General features: G+C 42.9%; 3 protein-coding genes across 3 annotated transcripts; all 3 read right to left on the reverse strand.

Annotated features, from left to right (window-relative positions):
• Positions 1-1,168: 1,168 nt before the first annotated feature.
• On the reverse strand, positions 1,169-3,152 carry LOC109481893. Its single transcript, XM_019784548.1, has 2 exons — positions 2,665-3,152; positions 1,169-1,989 (listed from the first exon to the last, which is right to left on the reverse strand). The coding sequence occupies exons 1-2, from the start codon at positions 3,150-3,152 to the stop codon at positions 1,458-1,460; spliced, it is 1,020 nt and encodes a 339-aa protein (XP_019640107.1). The 3' UTR covers positions 1,169-1,457.
• A 12,376-nt stretch (positions 3,153-15,528) lies between these two features.
• Positions 15,529-19,803, reverse strand: LOC109482303. Its single transcript, XM_019785020.1, has 6 exons — positions 19,428-19,803; positions 18,289-18,446; positions 17,503-17,690; positions 16,623-16,727; positions 16,205-16,346; positions 15,529-15,745 (listed from the first exon to the last, which is right to left on the reverse strand). The coding sequence occupies exons 1-6, from the start codon at positions 19,593-19,595 to the stop codon at positions 15,556-15,558; spliced, it is 951 nt and encodes a 316-aa protein (XP_019640579.1). The 5' UTR covers positions 19,596-19,803; the 3' UTR covers positions 15,529-15,555.
• A 2,374-nt stretch (positions 19,804-22,177) lies between these two features.
• Positions 22,178-23,558, reverse strand: LOC109481514. Its single transcript, XM_019784130.1, has one exon. It carries the CDS (start codon positions 23,421-23,423, stop codon positions 22,341-22,343), a length of 1,083 nt encoding a protein of 360 aa, XP_019639689.1. The 5' UTR covers positions 23,424-23,558; the 3' UTR covers positions 22,178-22,340.
• Between the last annotated feature and the right edge of the window lie 40 nt (positions 23,559-23,598).

The following is a 23,598-nucleotide window of genomic DNA, read 5'->3' on the forward strand; positions in this document are numbered from 1 at the left end:
TGACACATGCTTGGGCCTAACTTATGATTAATAAGTACACCCATGTATATGTATTTTTGTTCTGCCAACGGTCGCTTGTACACCCCACCCTTGGATTTAATCATAAGCTAGTATATCAACAGTTTCATGACTATAGGGGCTGGGCATGGCTTGATCCAAAGAATTTTTACTGTCACCCCTATGCTGTCTTTCAACCAGTTTTGGGAGGGAGAACCTTCATAAATCTTGCAAAAAAAAATGAAAATATAACTTTCGAATGAAGCTATAGCAAAGGGAAAACCTTAACTTCACAAACTCTGTTCCTCATTTAACAAGAAATAGTGTCTGAGGGGGTTATGAGTTTCAAAATATTTGCGCGATTTGCGCCACGAAAGTTGCTCTTCTGTACCTGACCCCTATGCTATGAAAAAATCCTGATGAGAACCCTGCTGTGTGACAGGGACTTTAGATAGCAATGTGCCTCTGTGCTAGCCTCTACCAGGCTTGAGGAGGCGGCAGCCTCACTGTTCTCTCAACGGCCAAACCCCGTTGGCATGCTTATCTCTCTATTTTGGCCGATTTCCACTCTTTCCAGCCGCCTCCTCAAGCCTGGTAGAGGCTACCTCTGTGCGCTCTTTCTCTGGTCATCGTAAAAAGCAGGAATCTGGTGGTAAAGGGGGGAAGCAGGGGGGTGAGGGTTGCATATATGTGTCTGACCACATGGTGGCGCTTTTTCGTCCCAATGCGAGTCTGCCGGCACGGTCTTCGCAGTCCTCTCTGGGAGTCGTCATAAATGATGGTAGGAAAGTACTGCCGAAATGGGCTTGTATATAAGTCCTATCGAAAAGCTATGGTGTAGACCACTAGGATCGGGAAGAACCTTGGAGAGTTAGGAATATTTTAGTGAGAAGGAAGCACGAATTGTTCAGCAGACAGACACAAAAATTCTACTTCTCGGTTTAACTTCCTTCGATCCGTTGTGGTCCCAGTCGGGCATGATTCAAACGGTACAGAAAAGTCGGTACGTAGTCTCTGAAGTTTCGTTCAGAGTTCAGGTAAGAAAAATGTTGATATCCGTGTGGTAGAATTATTAAGGTCCCGGCCACACCCGTCGTACGATTGTCGCACAATCGCAAACCAAGGACTTGGTAACAGGCGTCCATGTGACGTGTAGAAGATTCAGCTGTCTTGTCATGAAAAAAAGGCTGTCTTGGATCTTTGTCAATGGTTAGTTCTGTCGCAGCCTACTTGAAAATATATTGTACGACATCTAAAATCGTACGAAGGCCTTCGACGAATGTGTCGGGACCAGTGTCGGGAATCGTGGGCCGGTGTAAATGTCTACCTTGTCCGTCTTGGCCCTACGACCCCTGGCGCCTCAGAAAAGGAACTGCATGCTCTCCCAGTTTCAGAACACCATCTGTCTTTATGTCTGAGAGAAATGTGTGCTACGAAACCGTGTAGAGGCGACACAATCATTAAGAGTCGTCGTTGATGACGCTTTCGTAAGACGGAGGCGGCGGTAAATTGTTCTCCTCACCCGGCGATCCCGACGACACCGGCCGCGGACTGTCCCGCGCCGCCCCGTCCCTTTCCCGCCGGACCACGTAGTCGCCGAATCTTTGGTTACTCTCCTGACAGGACGCTGCCACGGCGCCGTACCTCGGCGGGCTGTCTTGGTAGATAATCTGGCGATCCACGTGCGGACTACTAGGGTATCTGGGACTGGAAACGGCCGCAGCCTGGTCGCCGGAGTCTCGGCGTTCTATGTACGGCTGGGACAGACTGTCAGTTCGGCGGGAGTAGGGGCTGTGTCGCGGGCTGCCGTTGACGGGAGAGGCGTGGAACTGCGTGTGACGGAAGGGGCTCCCAGGCCGGCCCCCTCTGTGAGGACTGTGCTGCGGGCTGTCGTGGTACGAGTCCGTCCTTCTGGCCAGGTAGGGACTGCCGTGGTAGGGCGGGGTGTGGAGAAGGCTGTTCCGGCTCCCCTGGTAGGATCCGTGGTAAGGGCTGAGAAAAAAAATCACAGCGTTAACGTTACATGTATGATACATTGATACTTAAGAGAATTTTCAACATTTTCAGCACCAAGGACATCACCCCGCCCCGGCGGCGGTTGGACGGTTAGGCGGGCAGGGGTGTCTCGCCTGGCCGCCCGGAGTCACTTACTTGCTCCGATGTCCTCTACGGAAAGAGAGGGAGGACGTGTTTTGACATTGTTACCTCCGGGATGGAAGTATTGTTTTAGGGTGACTAGATAATGGGTTTTGTGTCTGTGGGTCTTTGGTCGCATGTTGTCAGGAATGTGATTTTGACAGGAGATTGACAGGAAGGTCAAGCCTGAAGGTGACCCAGCACGCGCCCGGTAAATGGGTGGTATATGGAGGAATTCAGAAACTGTTTGATAATGTACTACCTGATTAAATTACACCATACAATCCCCTCCACAATTGCAATACATTCACCAGCACCCAAAACACCAACGAAGGTATGTTAGCTTGAAAGTCGCAAAAAACTAAAATACTGAATTTGAAAAAAAAAAAACTAAAATACTTCCCGGAAGTCTGAAATCGCCAATTGTTTATTTGACTTAGAATTTTGTTTTGATTTGTTGTTAAGTAAGTTCATGTGGCTTGATGAGTATAAATCTACAGGTTCACTGATATCGCCATAAATGATACTTGCCTGTAAGGTGCCATAATTTCCTCTCCTACTGTCTCTATCACCGTGGTAGAGTGAACGGTCGCTCCGTCCATGGTGTATCGAACGTCCCCGGCGCCGGAGCGGGTGTGATACGGGCCGTATCTGCCCAGCCGGTCTGCACTGACGCCGTGGGTAGGCGGCACGCGATACGCCACGACCGAGGGGGCCTCGTGTCTGCGTCTCCGCCTGCGACACCTATCGCTGCAGTACAGCCACGACCCGAAGCACAGCACCGGTAACCCGATCACCAGCAGCAGACTGCCGATGATCCCTCTCAGAAACTCCTCGTCCTTGTCGTGGTTGATGGGGAACGAGATGGCCATGAGGATCATTCCCGTGACCAGGATAGCGCCCCCTAGCGTGGTGATGTAGCCACCGCACATGACGGCGCTGCAGTTCTTGCAGCTCTCGTTGACGGGGTCTATCATCACCGGGTCCTGGGTAGCCATGGTGTGGAATTCTCTCTCCATCTCCCCTCTACACCTACAGAGAAACAAGACTGGCAATGACAAAATTCCTGTACAATTCCTAGAATTCTTGCAAACTGCACACAATACTGTACCATTAGGCTCCCCCCGGAGACGTCGCCAAAAACAAGAAATCTGAGATTCCAAGCCTCCGGGAAGTTCACAACAACTGCTAACAATTTCAGACATAACATTAACAGCATTGTCACCAGTAATGCAAAAAAAATATTGGAAAACGATACCAATGTCGTAGAATGTCAGAATCAAACGAAAAAAAACGAAAATGTAAAGAAATAAATTTGAAGAGTAGATTATTCGCCATACCATACTCTGTGTCATTTGTTCAACCTTCATGACCACGTAGATTTCCTAATGAAAGCAACTTTTTTTTTTGCCAAGCTCTTTTTTATTCGCACGCTCGCATCAATTTTGGGGTTCCCAGAGGATGTCATCCATGTAATCCAATCAACATGGCCTAACGGTGAATTAAAATGCTTGCTACGCCTCACGGAAAAAGGCATGAAGACCCTCTCAGTACCTGGTGGTCATAAAATACTGGCTGGCAGTTATCTTCGAAAACGATAGCTCTTGGATAGACTGACACTGCGACCTTCAAGGAGAGCGAAAAGTGACACTAGCGGCGAGGGACTGTCATTATATCTCTCTGATTTGATCGGCAAAACAACCTTGTGCTGGTACTTCAATTTAGATGCCTCTCGAAGCGATGCGCCAAAACATGAGATGTTGATGACCCTAGCTAAGTGATGCTCGCGGTTCGAGGGAGTGACAGGGATTCCAAGTAATGTACCATCTTTCAAAGCGGCATTTTCCTGGCAAGGGTATGATCATCTTCGGCGCTTAAGTGCAATTTTGCGACGAGTGCCATTGGGGAGATGGGGAGGCCTATACCCTAACATGTTATTACATGTATCCCTAGGGTCGACGATATTCAGAGGGATATCTATAGCCATTTCCTGCTAAACGTAGCGTAGAGAAAGGTTTCCAAGAAATTTGTAAGCTTGCGATAATTTGGTTTCAAATCACGTGAACTTCACGTGATTGGATGATGATGACCTCGTGAAGGGAGTTCCCCACACAGATCTAGCAAGAGCTTAAAATGTTGTGTAAATGATACGCGGAGGAACGTAGCCGCTTTTTAAAACAATATCGCCATCTACATTTGGCCCCGCGCCGCATGGGTTGAGTCTAGTGGTTTCAGCGATGTATTTTCGACTTCTGCAGGAAAAAAATGACTGTGCGGCTGCAACCAGGGAGATTACCTCGTTTGAACTGGAAACCGTTGATGAATGGGTGTAGGCATGTTTTCTGGTGAAACTGGGATAGAATTTGGGTCACTGAACGTTAACAGGATGAAAACCGGTTTTCGACCCGGTTTTAGAGTCAGACTAAGCTTGAAGAGATCTTTCAGAGAGAGACTCAGGACATGTAACCATGTGCATATATGCTTTAGATCTAAAAAGAAATCAAAGAAAGCAACCTATCAGCAACTTAATCTTTACGCACACTCGTATGCGTCAAAAGAATGCGTAAAGCAGAAATAAAGTTTAAGAACAATCCAAGGGTCTTTCGATAACTATAAGCGACGCATTTAAGCTGAAAGGCAACTGAAAAACCGGAAAGTAAGGACCTACAAATGTATTTGCACATACACAGAGACCAGGTAATTGAGTACGGACTCGTATAAGAGGTGTATGGATGCGTAAAGAAGGAAACGACGTCGACTTTAAGCATGATTTATGCTTGAATCCCTTTTTTTTGGCGGGGTTAGTTCTGACTCTGATTATTTCTCTAAACGCAGGGAACCCAGTTTGGATAGCCTCCACCAGGCCTTTCTACGGGAATACGGATCGTAGAATTCGGCAAAAAAGAGAATAAAATGGGCCAAGGGAGTCCGGCCGCGGGGAGGTAGTTTCTTTCCCTGCGCGGCCCAGTCAAACCTACAAGGCGGCCAAACTCCCCTGGCAAATATTCTCCTATATATATAGCCAGCGTAGTTAGTCTGGTAGAGATACTAGACTAAGTTTGGATGGGGACGCAATAAACCGGCAGGTAGTTCCCTCGAGAACAGATCTAACACAGACGGTTGCCCAGAAAGCCACCCCGAGACTGAATGAAGTAGATCAGTCCTATATATGCAATTGACGGCTTATATACAATCAATAAACAGAGGCTGTTACGTGGTATAGACATATATATTTGCACACTTTCTAAACGACCATGCTAAGTGTCAAACAAAATAGCCCCTGTGCTATACAGGCCATCGAGAGAAATGACTTTTTGACATTGCAGCATTTTAGATATTACTGCTCGGGGTTGAGATTGTAGTGGGTCAAAATGACATGAGCGATATTTCATCTCGGTGTTTTGCGGTAGTATGAAAATGAACCACGGACCTTAGTCTGACTCTATACCCCTTTTGGCAACTTGAAAACACTGATTGGTTTTATTACTGACTTGGATGATCTTTCAGATGATATTCTGGTACATTTATTTTTGATAGGTTCTTTTCTGTCAACAACGTACAATACCCAAATACTGTTGCATGTGCAGACTTTTTGGAATCAAATCGTTTTTGTAGTGTCTTGATCGATAATGTATGTGTTTCACTAGTTTATTGATTGATTGTTGTATTCAACTTCTGTATGAAAATTTGGGCTTTGTTTTACGTATTGTCTGGTGGCGACATGAATATAAGTGTAACTTGAGTGTGTCGCCACCACGTCTTGTCACTGTATGTTTCAATAAAAAAAACATGGACAAATACATTCGTGTTTAGTTTTATTGCCAACCACTTTCAAACAAAGCCTTTGGAATGGTAACAAGCTTCGAGTTCGTATACAGCTATATCATGAGTGACCGTCTGCCAGAAATGCATGTAACATTCAAGTGGAGATGCCAAAATATGACACCTTACGCCTTACGAGTATCAGTCATGTTTGTTTACATTCTGATATCTTGTGATGGTGACACAAACTGAGTGCACTTCGTGTGGGCTGTTTTAGGGCCAACTATAAACGTTAGAAATGTGAGATCATTGCACACATATGTTGAAAAGTGGAAGTAAATTACAATCACACAAAAATTGTTTTTGTAATTTAAATACTGCATTTTTTTGGTGCAAAAATTTTTAGTTTAAATGAGCACGCTTAGCATAGTTCCTATCTAGCCTCCTCTCTCCTCCTAGGCTCTGTTTTTATTGAGTACAATTCAAGGGATGGTGTTTCAGTACCTCGGATGTCACCTCTGTTATACGAAGGTGACCGGAACTTGGCCACACCCTCTTCTAACACGGCCACGCCCACCAGTTATGCCCAGCGGCCATGACAGTAGCATCACGTGACATTCGAATTCGTGAGTAATGCATACAGAAAACTGGTAGATACTGCTTTAGGCCACAGCAAGTAATTTTTATCAATGACATCACTGCGCGCATTGATTTTCGCCTGATTTTGGGAAAAAACTAGAAATTTTATTGCCCTCTGACAGTGGTCAACATGCCGAAAATGGTAAAAATGGCATACCTTGCCATGTTGGAACGTGTATGGCAGATAAACATGAAGAGGAGACAAGACAAGGCTCTGATTTATTGTCTTGACTTTTAATTTGATGCGGTGATATATTTCATTCCTTCATTTTTTTTCCCACTGAATCAAACCCATTTGTACATTGATTGAAAACTTTCCTTTTGCACAGTTGTTTCAGTGACAAATGGATGTTGTGATAGTTGGCAGTTAAGTTAGCATAATATAGGTATCATTACTTGTTTAACGTTTAACACGGTTTATGATCTTGTTTTTTTTGCCCGCCTTGTTTTTTTACGCCCTCTCGCCTTAGATTTGGAGTCTGCGGCGGATGTCATCCATCAAATTTACTTACTGTGGCCTAACTAGATACATGCACGCCTTTCGGTGTTTTCTAAAAAGGGAAAAGTAGAAATATCCACTCCATCGCTCTCCCTGTATTATGGACATCCCTTCCATTCAACGCACAGCGTTAATAGGAATATGTAGCATGGGTCTAAGGGGTAATATGCAACATGTTTGCATCAAAAATTGAAAACAATCTTCCCATGTGGCTATACTTTACTTCCACTATCAACACTTCACATTTCTGATATTTATGGTTGGTGACAAAACAGACCACCACAAACTAGCAGAATGTAAACAAACATATAACTCACAGCTTATAAAAACACTCATAAGGTGTTATACTTTGGCACATCCACTTCCTGAATGACACTTATTTGCAATGGTGTAGGGTTCATTCAAATTACTTTCTATGTAAAAAAAATACCTTAAAAATCGACTTTTTGTACCGTCCTAATGTTACACGATGCAGCTTTAAAAAAGGGGATAAGTGAAAATATCCACTTGGAAGCTCTCCCAGCATTATGGACGCTTGAAGTCTTCATTTTATAAGCCTTTCCATTTAAGTCTCAACATTAATAGGAGTGTGTAGCGTGGTTTGATAGCTTCTTGCTCGTAAAATCAAGTCATTGACCTTGAAACGTAAGTGTGATGGATTTGAATTGATTGAGAAGAAATGGCATATGCGTAGAATTAGAGTAGTGTTTTACACTATATCCGAGACGTTATATTGGCTGTAGCTATTTGATTTGATTGAGTTTACACTGTATAAAAACCGAAGGCTATTACAAAAGGACCAGCCCTGGCGACTGAACATTACACAATGCATATAGTATGCAAGAACTATCATGAATAGCAGGACGAGACTTAGAGTTAGTATATATACAGAGAGAATTCCTATATACGTAGATAGAATTTTAGGACGCTCTGGTCTTTACTTTAGCGCCCATGTGATGCTTTTTGTAATGTTTTTGTTCGTGTGTCTGTATATGTATTGTAATGTTAAAAGTTAGATTTGCCAGACATTTAACTGTAAAAAAATCAGTGTTATTCAGCATGTTTTTGTACAGGCTGCGAGGCTGGTTTTTATGAAATAAACTGTTGAAACTGTTGATTATGTTATGATCAGTTGAGTCATTAGATTGTACTATACTAAAAATTGCTCTAGTTTTGTGAAGGTGGGGGTGGGGAGGGGCAACGTCGTTTTCTTTATAATACATTTGAAATTGCTTCGTGAAAACCACATTTTTAAAGACAAAAATCGGTATTTCCTGGCATATTAAACGACTGACATGTTCCCTTGCCCCAATGACTGATTTCTAACATCGAGTTCTCTGAACAATACATAAACCAACAGCCGGTGTGCCCTCATCATTACACCATGTATCATAGAATGACGAATATGTTCTCGCTTCCTTCTCTTGGTCAGAATGATCTCTTTATATAGACGCGGGCACAGAAAATCGATACGAACCAGATTACTGCGATGTGTTTTGGTGGATTACTGACGAAAAAAAAGACCCCATTTTACATTCCCCAACACTGGTATAAACTACGTGAAGGCATTAAGAGTAGATTATTTGCCAACGTGTGATACGGTAGGTCTATATACTCAAAAATAAATCAACAAAACGACTTCCTCTTCCTATAAGCAATTTTGCAGAACGAGATATGAAGAATATAATGACCCAGTCGCAAGAAACTGCGAAACAAATCCACAATATGTTGATGCATATAGTTTACATATGACGAAAGACATGCACGCACAATCCTGGCATTCCTCTAGAGACCTGGCTAGCTGTACAAGTGAGTCTATTTAACTTTATTAAAAATTGATGTGCTCGAAAGTGCGTACACACAATACATGGGAAGGGCTAGCTCTATGCATTCCCATTCTATACGCTACATAGCAGCCATGCTGCGAAATCTCTGCAACTCCCCCTTGGGAATTCCGAAGCATATATCCTACACCATTCCCACAACGAGCATATGGAAATGTGTTTACAGCGTACGCACTAGACTTGTAGAATTAACCCTAACCACTGCCGTCCTGGCTGTTCGATTTGCAGTTACAGTGCAAATACACCTGTTTAACCTTCACCGTAGCGGTTCGATTTTTACTACCTTCTCTCTCTTTCTCTCCCCCCAACCCACGTCACGCCTCAAATTAGATTCGCACCCTTTTATCATCACTTACGGACATTGTACGTGAAAGCAAATAGGCTAGATGCGCCCAGTTCTATCACAGCAAATCAGCCGTGTGCTACTAACCATCCACTGATGATGACCACCGCTCAAGCCATGCCGAGTTGAGGCCTCGCGAGGGGCATATAGTTTCTCCTCGCAAAAAATAAAAAATAAAACAACAAATGGAGAAAACTGACGGATGTCCTCTCGCTGTAACGTCCTTTCCTTGGCACTTGTATCCACAAGCCGAGAAACATCGCAAATTTGAAGAAATCTAAAACCCAAACATTTAAGATGTAGGGAATTTTAAGAATTGTTAGCAAGGCACTCTGTTGCTTCATGAGATGGTGAATGCGATGATGCTTACCTGAAGCCACAAGGACGAGGAATTATAGTCGCTCCCACCACACGGCCGAGGCCTGGCGTGTGCTTTATTGAAAATTCATGGCGCCGCACTGACGTACCCAAGATGGAGCCTGTATAACACTTATGTCGACCCTCACGTCAGTACCGCTTCAAACCGCCAGGGGGCCACAACTGGAGACAAATGTCGACCTTTCACCTCCGGGATTTTAGCCCAGTCTTAATATCACAATCGAATTCCTCCCTGCTTTAAAGGCATCCATGGTCATTGTAGAGCAGCAAAACAAAGTGAAATATTCTGGATGAGGAAATCTGTATCATAATGACATTTAAAGCCATTTCGTAGCACATTTTCGTCATCATTTCATATACTTAAAGCGTTTAAAATAGAATGCACACAAAACAAGCTACGTGAAGCATCTCTTGGTTTTTTTTTGGGTACCACCCATAAATACTAAGAACCAGCCTACGATACAAAGCAAGTAACCGTTTTCCATCAGTGACATCGCGATTTTGCCTCACAAATATCACTAGTATGCTATGGGACAGGTTTGATTCAACTCACTACATTAAAAGAATTGCCAGACAATTGACTTTGAAAATCAAGTTTTACGTATACTGCCCTGAAATTACATTAGATGCCTTTAAGAAGGTCATAAGCGTACGAAAAGTGCATGAGTTTCTTAAACAGAATTTCTGAGCACTGAAACGTTATTTTGGTAGAGTCAAAGGTTCTACCTGCAACGGACGAGTAGAAATGAAGGTGACATGTGTTGGACACGCCCTGACATTATCTCATATGAGCTCATATGCTGCACACGTCGTCTGCGGTGTTTCCGGCGCGTAAATTAATCAAGGCAGCTGTCCAATGGGAGCGAGTCATCGGGGAGAACTTGTTAGTAGCGACAGAAGAGGGTTACCGAGGGACGTTTCATGGGACGTTTGGCGAAGATTTATGTGTCTAGATGGACAGACGGGTGTTTCATTTGGTCTTACAGAAATGGATTTATCTTGTCTCGTCCTTGCATGATGAGACATAAGGGAGCATTTGTAAAAATGATGGCGTTCCTTATTGATGAGATTGGTTTTTGCTTTTTCTCTGTCGCACATGGCACTATCTTGCTCGTACCTCAATGTACGGAGGTTTTGGTTGCGGTGTGTCTGTTTGTGTGTTTGCTTGAATGTTTTCCGTAGTGATTTCCACATGCTAGGGACGTCGGAGACACCCTGACGGGAAGTTAGGTCAAGGGTCCCAGAAAAGGTTATCCCATTTCCTGTCTTGTTTGCACAATAATACACAACAAAGAATGAAACAAGAAATTGTCTACATCACACCATTGCACCAATCCTTCAACAAAGACGGGGGGCGCCACAGTCTATCTGAAACCTATGATCCACCACTCGTGTCATCTGCATAAGGTTCGCCCTGTTATTTCGCATTAGCATTTTCGCAAATCTATAGCATTAGATTTGGAGTCTGCGGAGGATGTCATCCATAAAATTTAATTGCTGTGGCCAAACGTGAAATCACAGAAGCGTTGGATCGCTCATTTCTCGACAAAGACTGGAACTGTGCAGACGAAAATTCGGGTAAGTCCAAGTTCTTGTGTTGGAAATTACTGTACAAACTTGCTATATAATTTTGAAGCTTGTCTTTTGTTTTATTTCCTTTTCGTCCTAGAACAGCCTCTGAACTGCACAGTGTTGATTGATTGATCTTGACCAGACTTGCTGGGGAACTGGAAACTGATTACTAGAGATCGCCCTGGAGTGTCGTGACCGTTTTGAGGTAACGGGTCTAAGGCAAGAGAAATTACGGAGTGACCTCAACCGGTTCCCGTTAGACTTGCCAGGGGTATCCGATCGAACGGCGGGCAAAAACCACACTGTACTGGATGTTTTTAGGGGACAGCTGACCTGCTTCGGCCTACCGATTTCTGTGAAGTGCCTTGCCAAGAGAGTAGAAGCTCTTTGTTGGGGTCGTGTGGCGTAGCGGCAGCGTGCTCGGCACAGAACCAAGAGGTCACCGATCTTGTGCCCTTGGGAAGGGCACTATATTTTCCTCACTTAACTCAAGTGAAAATGAGTATTGTCTTGTCCTGTATTCGTCCTCTGCGTTGGTGGCGGCATAAATTAAGTTGATATAACTTGAGGGTTCTGTCACCATGTCTAGCCATGAAATGTTGGAATATAAAAAAAAGAGAGACTAGAAGCTACGTGTGTTCTACAGATACAAATTGTGAATGAATCACGTTTGGCAAAAACCTGTCAGAGTCCATTGCTGTAATGGTCTCGCACTGTTTCCCAGGCCGTGACTCGGTGAAGCATCGATTCAGAATCCTACGTACCCATTGTAGTTAGTTTCAGAAGTTCAAAATCTTTTGGCGCATGGAGATTTTGCTCAGTTCAAACTTGTGATGTAACTGACAAAGAAGTCTTAGTTATTCTTTGTTTCGAATGCATTTACTTAAATCTGTATGCCCCACCAAAGTCAAACATTTCAGTTATGGTCCCCGATATGCCTCTGCCCTTTTAGCACGCTTTCGCATTGGCACCTGCAGCTTGAACGCCAGCCTTTTCAGCCGTACGTTAGTTCACAGCCCGGCTTGCAGCTGCGGGTGCCAATGCGAAACCATATCTCATTTCTTACTTCATTGCCCTTTATACAGTTATCAACGACAGCGTCTCTTCGGCCAACTTGAATCATTGGTAGGACACCTCCTTGACAAAAACTCACTCTCCGACAATGCTCTCGAACAACTTCTACTTTATGGATCCCCTTCATTTACGTTCAAAATTAATTGTCAAATAATGGTTCTAACTCAAAATTTTACTATTTCAAGTAAACGCTTTGCTTCAACCTAATTTATCATTATCATTATTTCTTTGGTGTGTCCTACCAATCACAACCATGGATACCATTAGTAAGGGTGGGAGGGGGGAAGGACCTGCGCTTTTAGTTTTCTTAGCTTCATTCTTTTTTCAAACCCCATCTGTCTTATTCTTGTTTTGTGTATTATATTTGTTTGTTAGTGTATGTATTGCTTTATTTTTGTATTAAGTTTATTGTTTGATGGCGGCGTTAATATAAGTTAGCCAACTTGAGTACGCCGTCATCGTGTCTGTATTTCTTTATATATGTTTTAATAAAAAAAATGCATTACCTAACAATAGGAAGCGTATGATATGAGAAGTGAAGTAAATTTTCTGGTCATTTCTTTCAGTTTCAGTTGTAAATAAAAGTAAGTTGAATCAGTGAGTGGAAGTAAATAACAATCACAGGAAGAAGACATTTTCAATTAAAATGTTAAAATTTTGGTACAAACATCTTACATAACCCCACTTTAATTAAAATATATAAATCCAATGCAGTTTTTAGGACTTGGAAACCCGATTTTTCAAAACCAACATTCTAGTCATTTATCTACATAGCACTGAGTTGAAACCACACTATCCCAAGGTATATTGACCCTCATGGAGCAAAACTACCCAAAATTCTGACGGAAAATTGTTACTGGAGGGGCTCTGGGCTGATATTTATGGTGCCACCCAGAAAATAAAAGACTAATTTTGGGACTTGTTTCTGCAGTTTTAAATGCCCAGAGTTTGAAATGGTGACTCAAACGTACTAATGTGAAGCAATATGTGCCAATATCACAACGATTGCCTTATTCAACATATTTCCAGTTTTGCTGCCCTGAAATCGAATTTGATGCCTTTGTGCCTTTATCGTTCTTGCTCTTTGAGGGACAATCTGTACGTATGGAGGGACAAGGAAGCGGAAGATTGATTTCGTCCTATCGCACATTTGTCAACGTCCCTGTCTGATTCCCTCTGATGAGTGTTTTCCATTACCCGTACTGATGTTTCCCTCTACATAACGTCGCCGTGCTTGTTCAGTTTTTATGTAGTGGCGCTCAATCAACTACAGGGACATAAAACTGGGCCATGAAAACAGCAATCTGATAGAAGTGGAAATCCCGTATGATGTTTGTGATGGGTATTTTACGGGGGGATCAACATTAAAAAAGCCGCATTTTCCATTTTCTCAGGGTTGAATGTCAATTTCTTTGCATGTATTCAGCACATTCAGTGTGTTTGTGCATGGATGGTGTTCAGCGCCAAGGACAGGTTTGTCTGGTTGCATGTGTGTGGACGGTATCCAACACCGACATACATGTATGTTTGCCTGTGTGTGGATGTTGCGTTCAGCACCAAGGACAGATACGTTTGCCTGTGTGTGTGTGTGTGTGTGTGTGTGCGTGTGTGTGTGTGTGTGTGTGTGTGTGTGTACGTGTGTGTGTGTGTGTGTGTGTATGTGTGTACGCGCGTGTGTGTATGTGTATGTGTGTGTGCGCGCGCGTGCAAGTGTGTGTATGTGTGTGCGCGCCCGCGCGCGCGCGTGTGTCTGTGTGTGTGTACTTCAACCTATCAGTTCTAAATTAGCTTGACATAGAATCGGAGCTCGTGTAAAGACTTATGCAAAGCTTCTACGTTACACTCATATCTAGCTAGCTGTTACCACTTCCAACGTTTAGTACTAACATTTGCCAAAGAAACAGAAGTCGAAAACCATCAGAAATACATTTATTCAACTGTTGGTAGAGACATAAGTACTAATGAAAGCTATCACTATTAGGTGTATAAATGTTGCATTATGTGAATTTGATGGAAAAACTGAAAAAAATGTAATATGATGTGATTACAGCAAAAACTGGAGAAGTTTTATCGTCAAACTTGTAAAAAAATAAAATGACGTGGACAATTCAGAACTGTTTAGTTATCTGAAACCTGGGGCAGAATGATTTTTGACTGACAGAAATGTGGTCAGACAGAGTGGAGACAACAGGACATTATAAAGTGTCCTTGCACAGTTTAATGGACAGTGAACAATTATGGCAAGGACACATTTATAAAGATGCCAAAAAGGGCAGCGTTTAGCATCCAGGTTGTCGGTCTCTCCACAATTTCCCATCCACGATCCCAAAAAATTCTCATTTTTACATGTTTTCATGTGTAGTCACATTTCGCATTTCTTGAACTTGTGCCAAATTCACAAAAAAATCACATATATACCCCTGGTACTGGTCACTTTAAAGTACACATAACTGTCTTTAGCTCAACTAATAAAAAAGCTAATAAAGCAGTTATATACTAGTATGCAATTTAACAGGTGATCAGTGATTGTTTATGATGCGTATGCCAGCATTTTAACAGATTATATAACATGTGTGTCAAGATTCTGTCTTGTCGTTTACAAAGTCTGCTAAAGATGACGTTAAGACTCAAGACCGTCAAAAAATGAGATATTAACAATCTTATGAAATGTATCAATAACCCACCCATTCAAAACCAACCCCATTCTCTTACATACTCAATTTTTTTTACATTTTATCTATTTCATATACATGGTATATAGCATTTAGTAACATGTACTAGTTGTTACCTAGTCATACAGTATAGGGGTTGAACTCCAATAAACTCCAATAGCAAATGATAATACATCAAATGCAATTTAGCAATGCAAATAAATGCAATTTCGAAGACCAGAAAACGTCAACACATAACTAGCATATGCAAATTATAGCGTAATTGAACAAGTATACAGAAAGCTTTCACATACTAGTAACCTTTAACATTAACATGATTATTGGCATAGCATATGATGTTTTATACAACCCATTCATTCATTCTTTCATTCATTCTTTCACTCACTCACTCACTCACTCATTTATTCATTCATTCTTTCTTTCATTCTTTCACTCACTAACTCACTCACTCACTCATTCATTCATTCTTTCTTTCATTCTTTCATTCTTTCATTCTTTCACTCACTCATCCATCCATCCATCCATCCATTCATCCATCCATCCATCCATCCATCCATCCATCCATCCATCCATCCATCCATCCATCCATCCATCCATCCATCCATCCATCCATCCATGATGTCTCCGTACGTCGTTCATTCAGCGGCCGTCGACGCCGGACGCGAAGAAGTGCTCCTTGGCGATCGGCTTGATCTCCCAGCGGGCGCAGAACAGCCCCAGGTTGAGGGTGCAGACGTGTTCCAGGTCGTGATGGTAGCACCTGGGCTCGGGGTGGTGCCAGCTCTCGCGCTGTGCTGCCTTCATTGGGTAGTTCAACTTTTGAATGCACCTGTGTTGAAGAGATACGACGTTGAAACCGTGTCAATTCCAACAGCTCAGCATAAAAATAAACCATTCCTAACCAACTGCAGGTGCCGACCATAATTAGCAGGTCAACCAACGATTGCATGGCAATCAAAGGCTTGACCAATGAGAGAGAGGATGTCAATTTTCGTCACATATTTGCATATTCATGTTCTTGTCTTGTATTTCTACGTTTTAACAGAGGTGGGCGGGGCTATGGAATCGATCTATACGAGGCAAAAAGCGGGTGACGGTTGGTTGATTTGCCTACCAAAAATTTGCATATGTCTTCAAATAATTTACATTTATACAGAGATTTTCGTCATTACTATGTGTAATTCGAGATAAAAACTGTGAAACAGGGCTATGGACAATCTTGACTCTGGTTCTATCACGTCCGATGCACCTGTCAATCAATCATTATGTCGTCACGTGGGATACTTACGACGAGAACTTGGCCAGGCACCCACAGTTCCACAGCTCCCTGTCTCCGCCATTGAACAGACCGTCCTGTGTCTGTCCCGGGGCGATCACGTGTTCGCAGGCGTGCAGCTGGATGTAGCAGTTTTTCAGCGCCGCCACAATGACTGGATTTGGGCACAAAGTGGACAGATGGGTTTTAGGATGATAATATACGACTGAAACGCTTTCAAAGGCATCCAGTGTAATTTCAGGACGTCCTATTTCTGGATAAGAAAATCTGTTTGATATTGACATTTACTGCCATTTCTTAGCAAATTTTCGTGCATGATCATTCCATACTTGAAAATATAGGACATGGGGTTTCTTTCTAAATGCCTATCTTTTGCTTACAGGTTGACGAAAACGCCGTAGCTGTTTCTATGAGAAAATGACTGAAGTACCCTTGGTTCGGCCGTAGACCCTGTGAAAGGCCGCCGACGTGGCATGGCTCATCTCCAGAGGGGTGTCATCGTCCGGCAGGTCATCCAAGGGGTCAACGGTCGGTTCTAGGAAAGATCAAGTACAAAAATCATTCCGTCACAGGTTTGTAGACTCATGTAACGTCGTTATGTTGCTTTTTAGCAACAAGGATTAGGAATAATGTACCTAAATAGTCTGGTTTCACCACATGTACAAATGCTTAAATAAGGATTTTATGGATTCCTGAACGCAAAGACACGTCCCAAACATTTGTGGCATTGTTTTAAGTATGTTTGTTTTCATATGAAAAACTCACAGGTCAATGCTTGTGTGTGAATGGTGTTAAGCACCAATGACGGGTTTGTTCACTTGTGTGTGAATAGTGTTCAGCATCAAGGACAGGCATGTTTACATGTGTGTGGATTGTGTTCAGCACCAAGGACAGGCATGTTTACATGTGTGTGTGGATGGTGTTCAGCACCAAGGACAGGCTAGGTCGGTTTTCTTGTGTGTGTAGATGGTGTTCAGCACCAAGGATAGGCATGTTTGCCTTTGTATGGATAGTGTTCTGCGCCAAGGACAGGTATGTTTACTTGTGCGTGAATGGTGTTCAGCACCAAGGACAGGTGTGTTTGCTTGTGTATGTATAGTGTTCAGCACCAAGGACAGGTATGCTAACTTGTGCGTGAATGGTGTTCAGCACCAAGGATAGGTCTGTTTATTTTGTGTGAATGATAGGTCTGCTTATTTGCGCGTGGATGGTGCTCAGCATTGATGACAAATATGTTTAACGTCATTTGTTTAATTATAATCCACTTCTATTACTTCTAGTAAGTCCAAATCTGAAGAAAACAAACTCACGGAGCCCTCCTCCGGTGACGATGTCCACCAGCCAGCGGCAAAAGTCCTGCACAGCCCGTAGGATGCCGTGGACCAGCTCACACAGCCAGCCCCACACAGTCAGCCCCGGCGGCGGGTCAACGTCATCATACTCCGGGGCCAGGGGGCCTCGCAGGGCCCGGCACAGCTTCATGAAGCGGGCGAAGTACCTGTGGAAAGTTACATCTATGACATCTTTGGGCAAAGAGGATTGGCCTGTGCCAAATAAGGCAATCTTCTTAATATTAACGTTTCATATTTGTCTACTGACTCCGCCTCCTTTCTTTAGGTAAAGGTATTAACCTGTTCCAAATAAGGCAGGCACATTAACATGTACCATATGTGTCTCCTGACTCCACCCTCAAAGCTGATTGGCCTGTGTCAAATAAGGTAAGCTCATTAATTACATTATCGTACCTGACACCACATCCTTCAGGTAAAACTGATTGGCCTGTGCCAAATAATGCAAGCTAATTAGTATTAACAAGTATCATACCTGGCTCCTGACTCCACCTCCTTCAGGATGAGATTTGAAATTTATAGCCTCGTAACTAATTGGACTGTTCCAAATAAGGTAATTAGCTCATTGACATGTCTCATACCTGTCTCCTGACTCCACCTTCTTTAGGTAAGGCTGACTGGCCTGACAAATAAGGTAAATTGACCCCGCCTCCTCCAGGATACCGTCGTACCTGATTGGCCTGTGCCCTCGTACCTGATTGGCCTGTGCCAAATAAGGCAGCTCATTAACATTAACATGTCTCATACCTGTCTCCTGACTCCACCTCCTTCAGGACGCCCTCGTATCTCTTCAGCCTGGTCTCCCTGGGCTGGCCGCGGAGCACGGTGCACCACACCAGCCTGACGGGACCCTGGTCCCCTCCTCCCGCAGTGGTCGCCACGACCATGGTGTCCGGGCTAGTCACCTGTCATCGGACGTTATACAATTTTAGGGGTGCCAGAGTATACAGTGCAATTTTACGGAATACAGTGCAATTTTACGAAATACAGTACAATCGTATTATTATACAGTACAATTTTACGGAATGCAGTGCGATTGTATTAGTATATTACCAGTCAAATTGCACTGTATTCCATAAAATTGCACTGTATACTAATACGATTGTACTGTATTCTGTAAAATTGCACTGTATACTAGTAAAATTGTACTGTATTCCGTAAAATTGCACTGTATTCCGTAAAATTGCACTGTATACTTTGGCACCCCTGAATTTGAACTAGCCAACATTGTAACTTAAACAAGATAGAACATGTCAGTATCATTTTCTTGTTCTTGTAAGTCCTTGGATTACAACAAACAATGAGAGATATATTTTCTTCACTTGTATACAGCATAAGTTTCGAATTCCTGGTTTTCCATATTGAGACAGCAAAAAAATTATATTCCTTACGCAGCTAGATAAGCAATGTGTTATAAGCTCTATCTGTTCTTACCCTTACAACTGTCTTAGCATAAAGCGAGAAGAAGTTGAATGTGTACCCACTAGTAAACATTAGCCCTTCTGGATGTAGTAAGATAACAGACTCGCAGCTTAATTTTGCAGGACAAATTCACGATTAACCCCAACATTGAGTCTGCGATCGTACAACGATCGTACCACGTTAGTGACCGGGTCCTAACTCTCACTACCCTGGGTGCCAAACTAGTATCGGGCCGTTAGCCGTTTTCCTTCGGCAGCCACGCCCGCCTATCTCAATTACCGCTACGGGGGAGTTTAGTCCAGGAGAATTTGTCCGGCGCTAGAACGTTGTAAGGGCTAGCCAAACTCCCCCGGGCTAGTCTCCCCGTAGCGGTAATTTAGACCAGCGGGCGAAGAGATATCTTGGCTGCCGAAGGGAATTGCTAGCGGTCCGAAATTAGTTTGGCATCCAGGGTAAACTCTCACCTGGTGAACGCGCAAGTTGCCGTTCTCCGTGGCCGACCCGTCCGAGTCCAACACGGTCCTGATGAGTCCCTCCTCCGTCAGGAAGATCTGTCCCTGCTGCAGGGCCACCAACACGTGCAGCAGGAAGGCGGCGGCCAGCAACACGCGGCCCAGCTGCCGCGGCTTCATCGCAACAACACCTCACTCTCCTCGATCCGGAAAAATCAACTTTCCCAACGCGAAACGAACTCAAAAACTCGAAAACAACAACCCAAATAAGGTTATACACACCTCTGCAAAACGCTATGGGGAGAACTTCCGTTAATTGCCGTTCTAGAACGGGGATTTGGAAGATCGGGAGTTCCGAAAGCTACGGCGTGACCATACGGGACGCAGTATAACTGGAACTGGGGGAACTGACCAAACTTTCAACCAATCAGGGGAGTGCTGATTTGTGACGTCATAATTGAGTTAACACGTTGTTGGCTATCGTATTGTGTTATCATAGAAGACTAACGGAATAGAAATTTTGAAATAGGTACCAACCCTGAAGTCTAATTTCAGAAAAACAACCCCTTTTTTATCTGGTTATCTATCGGTTATTTTTAGTTCTGATGTTCCGTGTAAACAATGTTCTAGAGCATCCTGGCTCAAAAACGGAAAACCCATTGTGACGTCATGGAATTTTCCACGTTGTATAACATCGTTGTTGAACACGAAGTGTGACAACAGGAAAATTTCTCTTTAGACAGATTAACCAGGGATCAGTTTCACGGCTGGTTTGAAGGAAAACTGAAGGAACTAAGGCTTTGTGCCTTCTGTACTTTGGTGTCTATCATCTGATGGCTCAATATCAATGAATCAGTGTCAACCTTTTTCTGTTTATATGCTTACTTTAATTTGCTACCTCTATTTACCAGCATGAATTCCATATTGAACATTAATACTGTATATGTATATATATATTTCATAAGTCCTTTAAACAGTACTAAACTAAAAGGTGTAGTAATGTTTATCTCCACATCTTACCACTGCTCTGTTTATTTTTACTCAAACACATTAATGTGACCATTCCCTCCAGATACTAGTATGTCCTGCTACATACTGCAACCCAACGTACAGGGTTGTCTGCTACAGCAAGTTACCATGGTGACAGACGTCTGGTCCAGGTCATTGACCTTTATATTTGGAGAAGACGAATCATAGCAAAAACGTTTTACTTCTTCAAAGGTAAACATAAATATGCTCTTATTTTAATCTGTCTGATGACTTACTATAATGATAAGCAAAAAACATGCAAAAGACCTCAAAACATCTGACAATTTATTCAAACATATAACTCAAGCAACACATCAATCTTGATATCTATATACATGTGGCTTCTGAGGCACATATTCTTCATTGGAAAATCAAATAAATACATGTGCTGATTACACAATTACAGAAATAAGATAGAGATCCCTGAATAAATCTAGTCCATATGTAACACAAACATTTGAATGAAACTTTAGCATAGTTATTGCTCTAACAAACTTAAATGAAACTGTCACATTAAAAATGTTTAAATTCAATGATTTTTGCTGATGATTAATGTACTGACAACATGGGGAAAACAACACAAGTCATACAAATAAGCCTGTTGTATATATGAGTTATTTGTTGAGTCAGGTCTAGAGCCATCGTAACATTTCTCGTCATAGTCTGCATCACAATTTCAATTTTGAATTGAGGTCAGCTTGTCCAAAATCAGCTGCTTACCATTAAAACCTCCTCATTACTCTTTCCCTTGCCTTGAGAACCTTAGATCCAGTGCTACATGTAACTTGGCACTATAGTAGTTATGACACAAGTATACAGTCAAACCTGTACAAGTGACCATCTCTACATAAGGACCTCCTGGCCAATGTGACCACTTTTTGGTGGTGGCACTTAAATAACTTTTCCCATTAGCACAGGCATTAAGAATCCACATGTCCACATTGACCAGATTTTACCGGTCCCCAAAATGGTCTTCTTCGGCAGTTTTGTCCATAGTGCTAGTCGTTACATAAGCCATGTGCATCTTTCCCTCACAAACTTTATTTTTATGCAGCCACATTCCATCATCAGTACAACACCTATACATTTGTACCAGCAGCAGTGTTTCTTATTAAAACATACAACATTTGGTATGCACTATATGTACATGTTTATGTACACCAAAATCAGAAATAAGTTTGAAAATGATCTTACAGTATTAGCTACATACTTTCCAAGCAGAGGATTAGGCTTCTGCTTATTCTTGACCTGTTTTTAGGCATTTTTATCAGGATTTCTTTTGTACTGGTATATTTTTTTATGCCTGCTCAAAAATAACTGCTTGGCAGATACCGGTACTAGCTAGTAGATACTGCCTGGCCAATTTGATGCTGTCTTTGCAGCCACCAAAAAGATCTGCTTGGAGATCAAAAACAATGCTGTAGATGAAGAAAGTAATTCTTTAAAAAAATGACACACTTCTAGTACCCAGATTTTGTAAACACACCAGCATTTTACAATGAGAGCTTTAATTTCTGAATTAAACTTCTTTTTGAGTTCTTTATGTACAATATTCTACAACTTTACATATAAAGCCTTTGAATTTTTTTCAGCTGTTTCAATTTGAAACACTATTCACAATTTCCCACCCCAAAATTGGGTTTATCTATAAAACAATCCTAATTTAAACAAAAATTAAAATATAACCCAGTATGTTTCAGTGCATCATCTACAAATTATTTCAGGTCTTAGTAAAGTTTCTGAACCCAGTGGAATATAAAACAGTTCGTCACTCAAGTGCACAATAATAATCAGTTCAACATGCTAAGGTAGCCATTTGGCATCAAATCTGTATTACATGTAGTTATGCAGCAGGGAGAGGGTTAATTTCACACAAATCCTCAAAGTAACTTTTTACTACTTCATTATGAAGGCAATCACAGCTGCGATTCCAAACAACGCAACAGCGATATATGAGTCGTTCCTGTTCCGCTGTGCCGCCTTCTGGTAGTCTTCATAGTTTTTCCTTACGCGTTTCCTCCTCTTTTCTTGTTCCAGAGCTTCCCCATAGTGACCCTTTAGCCATTCGTCCATGTTGTATCCCAGATTCCCCCTGCTCTGGATTCTTGTGTCCGAGTAACTTTGTCGGCCAGTCTCGGGTCTGGTTGGTTCCGATGGCGGTTTCCTGTCCTTCAACAAGTCCGACTTGTTCAGGACGCCCTGGTCATACTTTCTCCGCAGGTCCACGTGTCCCAGGACCTCGTACGCCTCCGTGATCTCGGTGAAGCGGTCGGCGGCGAACGCCGTCTTGTTCCTGTCCGGGTGGAACTGCATGGACTTCTTGTAGTATGCGCTCTTGATCTGGGTCTGCGTGGCGATGGGCGTTACACCGAGAACGTCATAGTAGTGGAGGTTCGCGTGTCTCTCTCTGGCGTAGAACTTCTGATGGCGCTGGCTACCGCTCTGCGTCCATAAACTTCTCATGTGAGATCGCTTGAAGGGTTGTAACGTAGAATCACTAGGACCGAAAGGCCATGATCGCAGAGATTTGTTTGCGAAGCTGATTCCACCACCAACATACGATTTCAGGATCTGGTCTTCTTCTAAGGCTTCTGAGTCTTGTTTTTCTTCAAGAACATCTCTTTCACAATCGTAAAACTCTCTGATGGTTCTGAGTACAACAGGATCTTGCAATAACCTTGAGTAGACGTTTTCTACGGTGTATCTGTCCCGGTCGTGTAGACCGACTCTGACCTGAGTCGGGACCCTCCCACCACATAACCCTGTCGTTGCGTAACTCGAAGGTCCAGACCTACCGTCAGAAAAAGCGTCAGTACTCAGAAACTTCGCGTAGCAGGCTCCTAGCGTGGCCTTCAGAATATTCCCGGTGTTTCTCTGACAAACTGGTGCCGTTATCGTGTGGCTAGGAGACGTTTTCACTCGAATACAAGTCCGGAGAGTTTTCGCCGGCCGGCCAGCGGCCAACATCGCCGCCATCATGAAGGTTGTGACCTCTGTGATGACGTCACGACCACGGGACTGCTCAGGGCACTTCAACCCCTGCACTTTTGACGTCTTTAATCAATTATTACGCCTTTAAAACTAGCTATATACGTAATAGATGTCTTTACGTAACAAAAACATGCGATTTACGTATTTATCGGGCTATAGCTAA

Source organism: Branchiostoma belcheri, unplaced genomic scaffold, assembly GCF_001625305.1.
Source record: "Branchiostoma belcheri isolate BF01 breed outbred unplaced genomic scaffold, Haploidv18h27 scaffold1, whole genome shotgun sequence".
NCBI lineage: Eukaryota > Metazoa > Chordata > Leptocardii > Amphioxiformes > Branchiostomatidae > Branchiostoma > Branchiostoma belcheri.

Excerpts from the sequence above, each read along its gene's own strand:
- LOC109482303 (XM_019785020.1), bottom strand. The coding sequence starts at position 19,595 with ATGAAGCCGCGGCAGCTGGGCCGCGTGTTGCTGGCCGCCGCCTTCCTG. Across the intron at positions 17,691-18,288 it reads GAGGTGGAGTCAGGAGACAG|GTACTTCGCCCGCTTCATGA; the intron begins GTATGAGACATG and ends AACTTTCCACAG. Across the intron at positions 16,347-16,622 it reads GGTCTACGGCCGAACCAAGG|TCATTGTGGCGGCGCTGAAA; the intron begins GTACTTCAGTCA and ends GCCCAAATCCAG.
- LOC109481514 (XM_019784130.1), bottom strand. The coding sequence starts at position 23,423 with ATGATGGCGGCGATGTTGGCCGCTGGCCGGCCGGCGAAAACTCTCCGG.
- LOC109481893 (XM_019784548.1), bottom strand. The coding sequence starts at position 3,152 with ATGGAGAGAGAATTCCACACCATGGCTACCCAGGACCCGGTGATGATA. Across the intron at positions 1,990-2,664 it reads GAAATTATGGCACCTTACAG|CCCTTACCACGGATCCTACC; the intron begins GCAAGTATCATT and ends TTTTTTTCTCAG.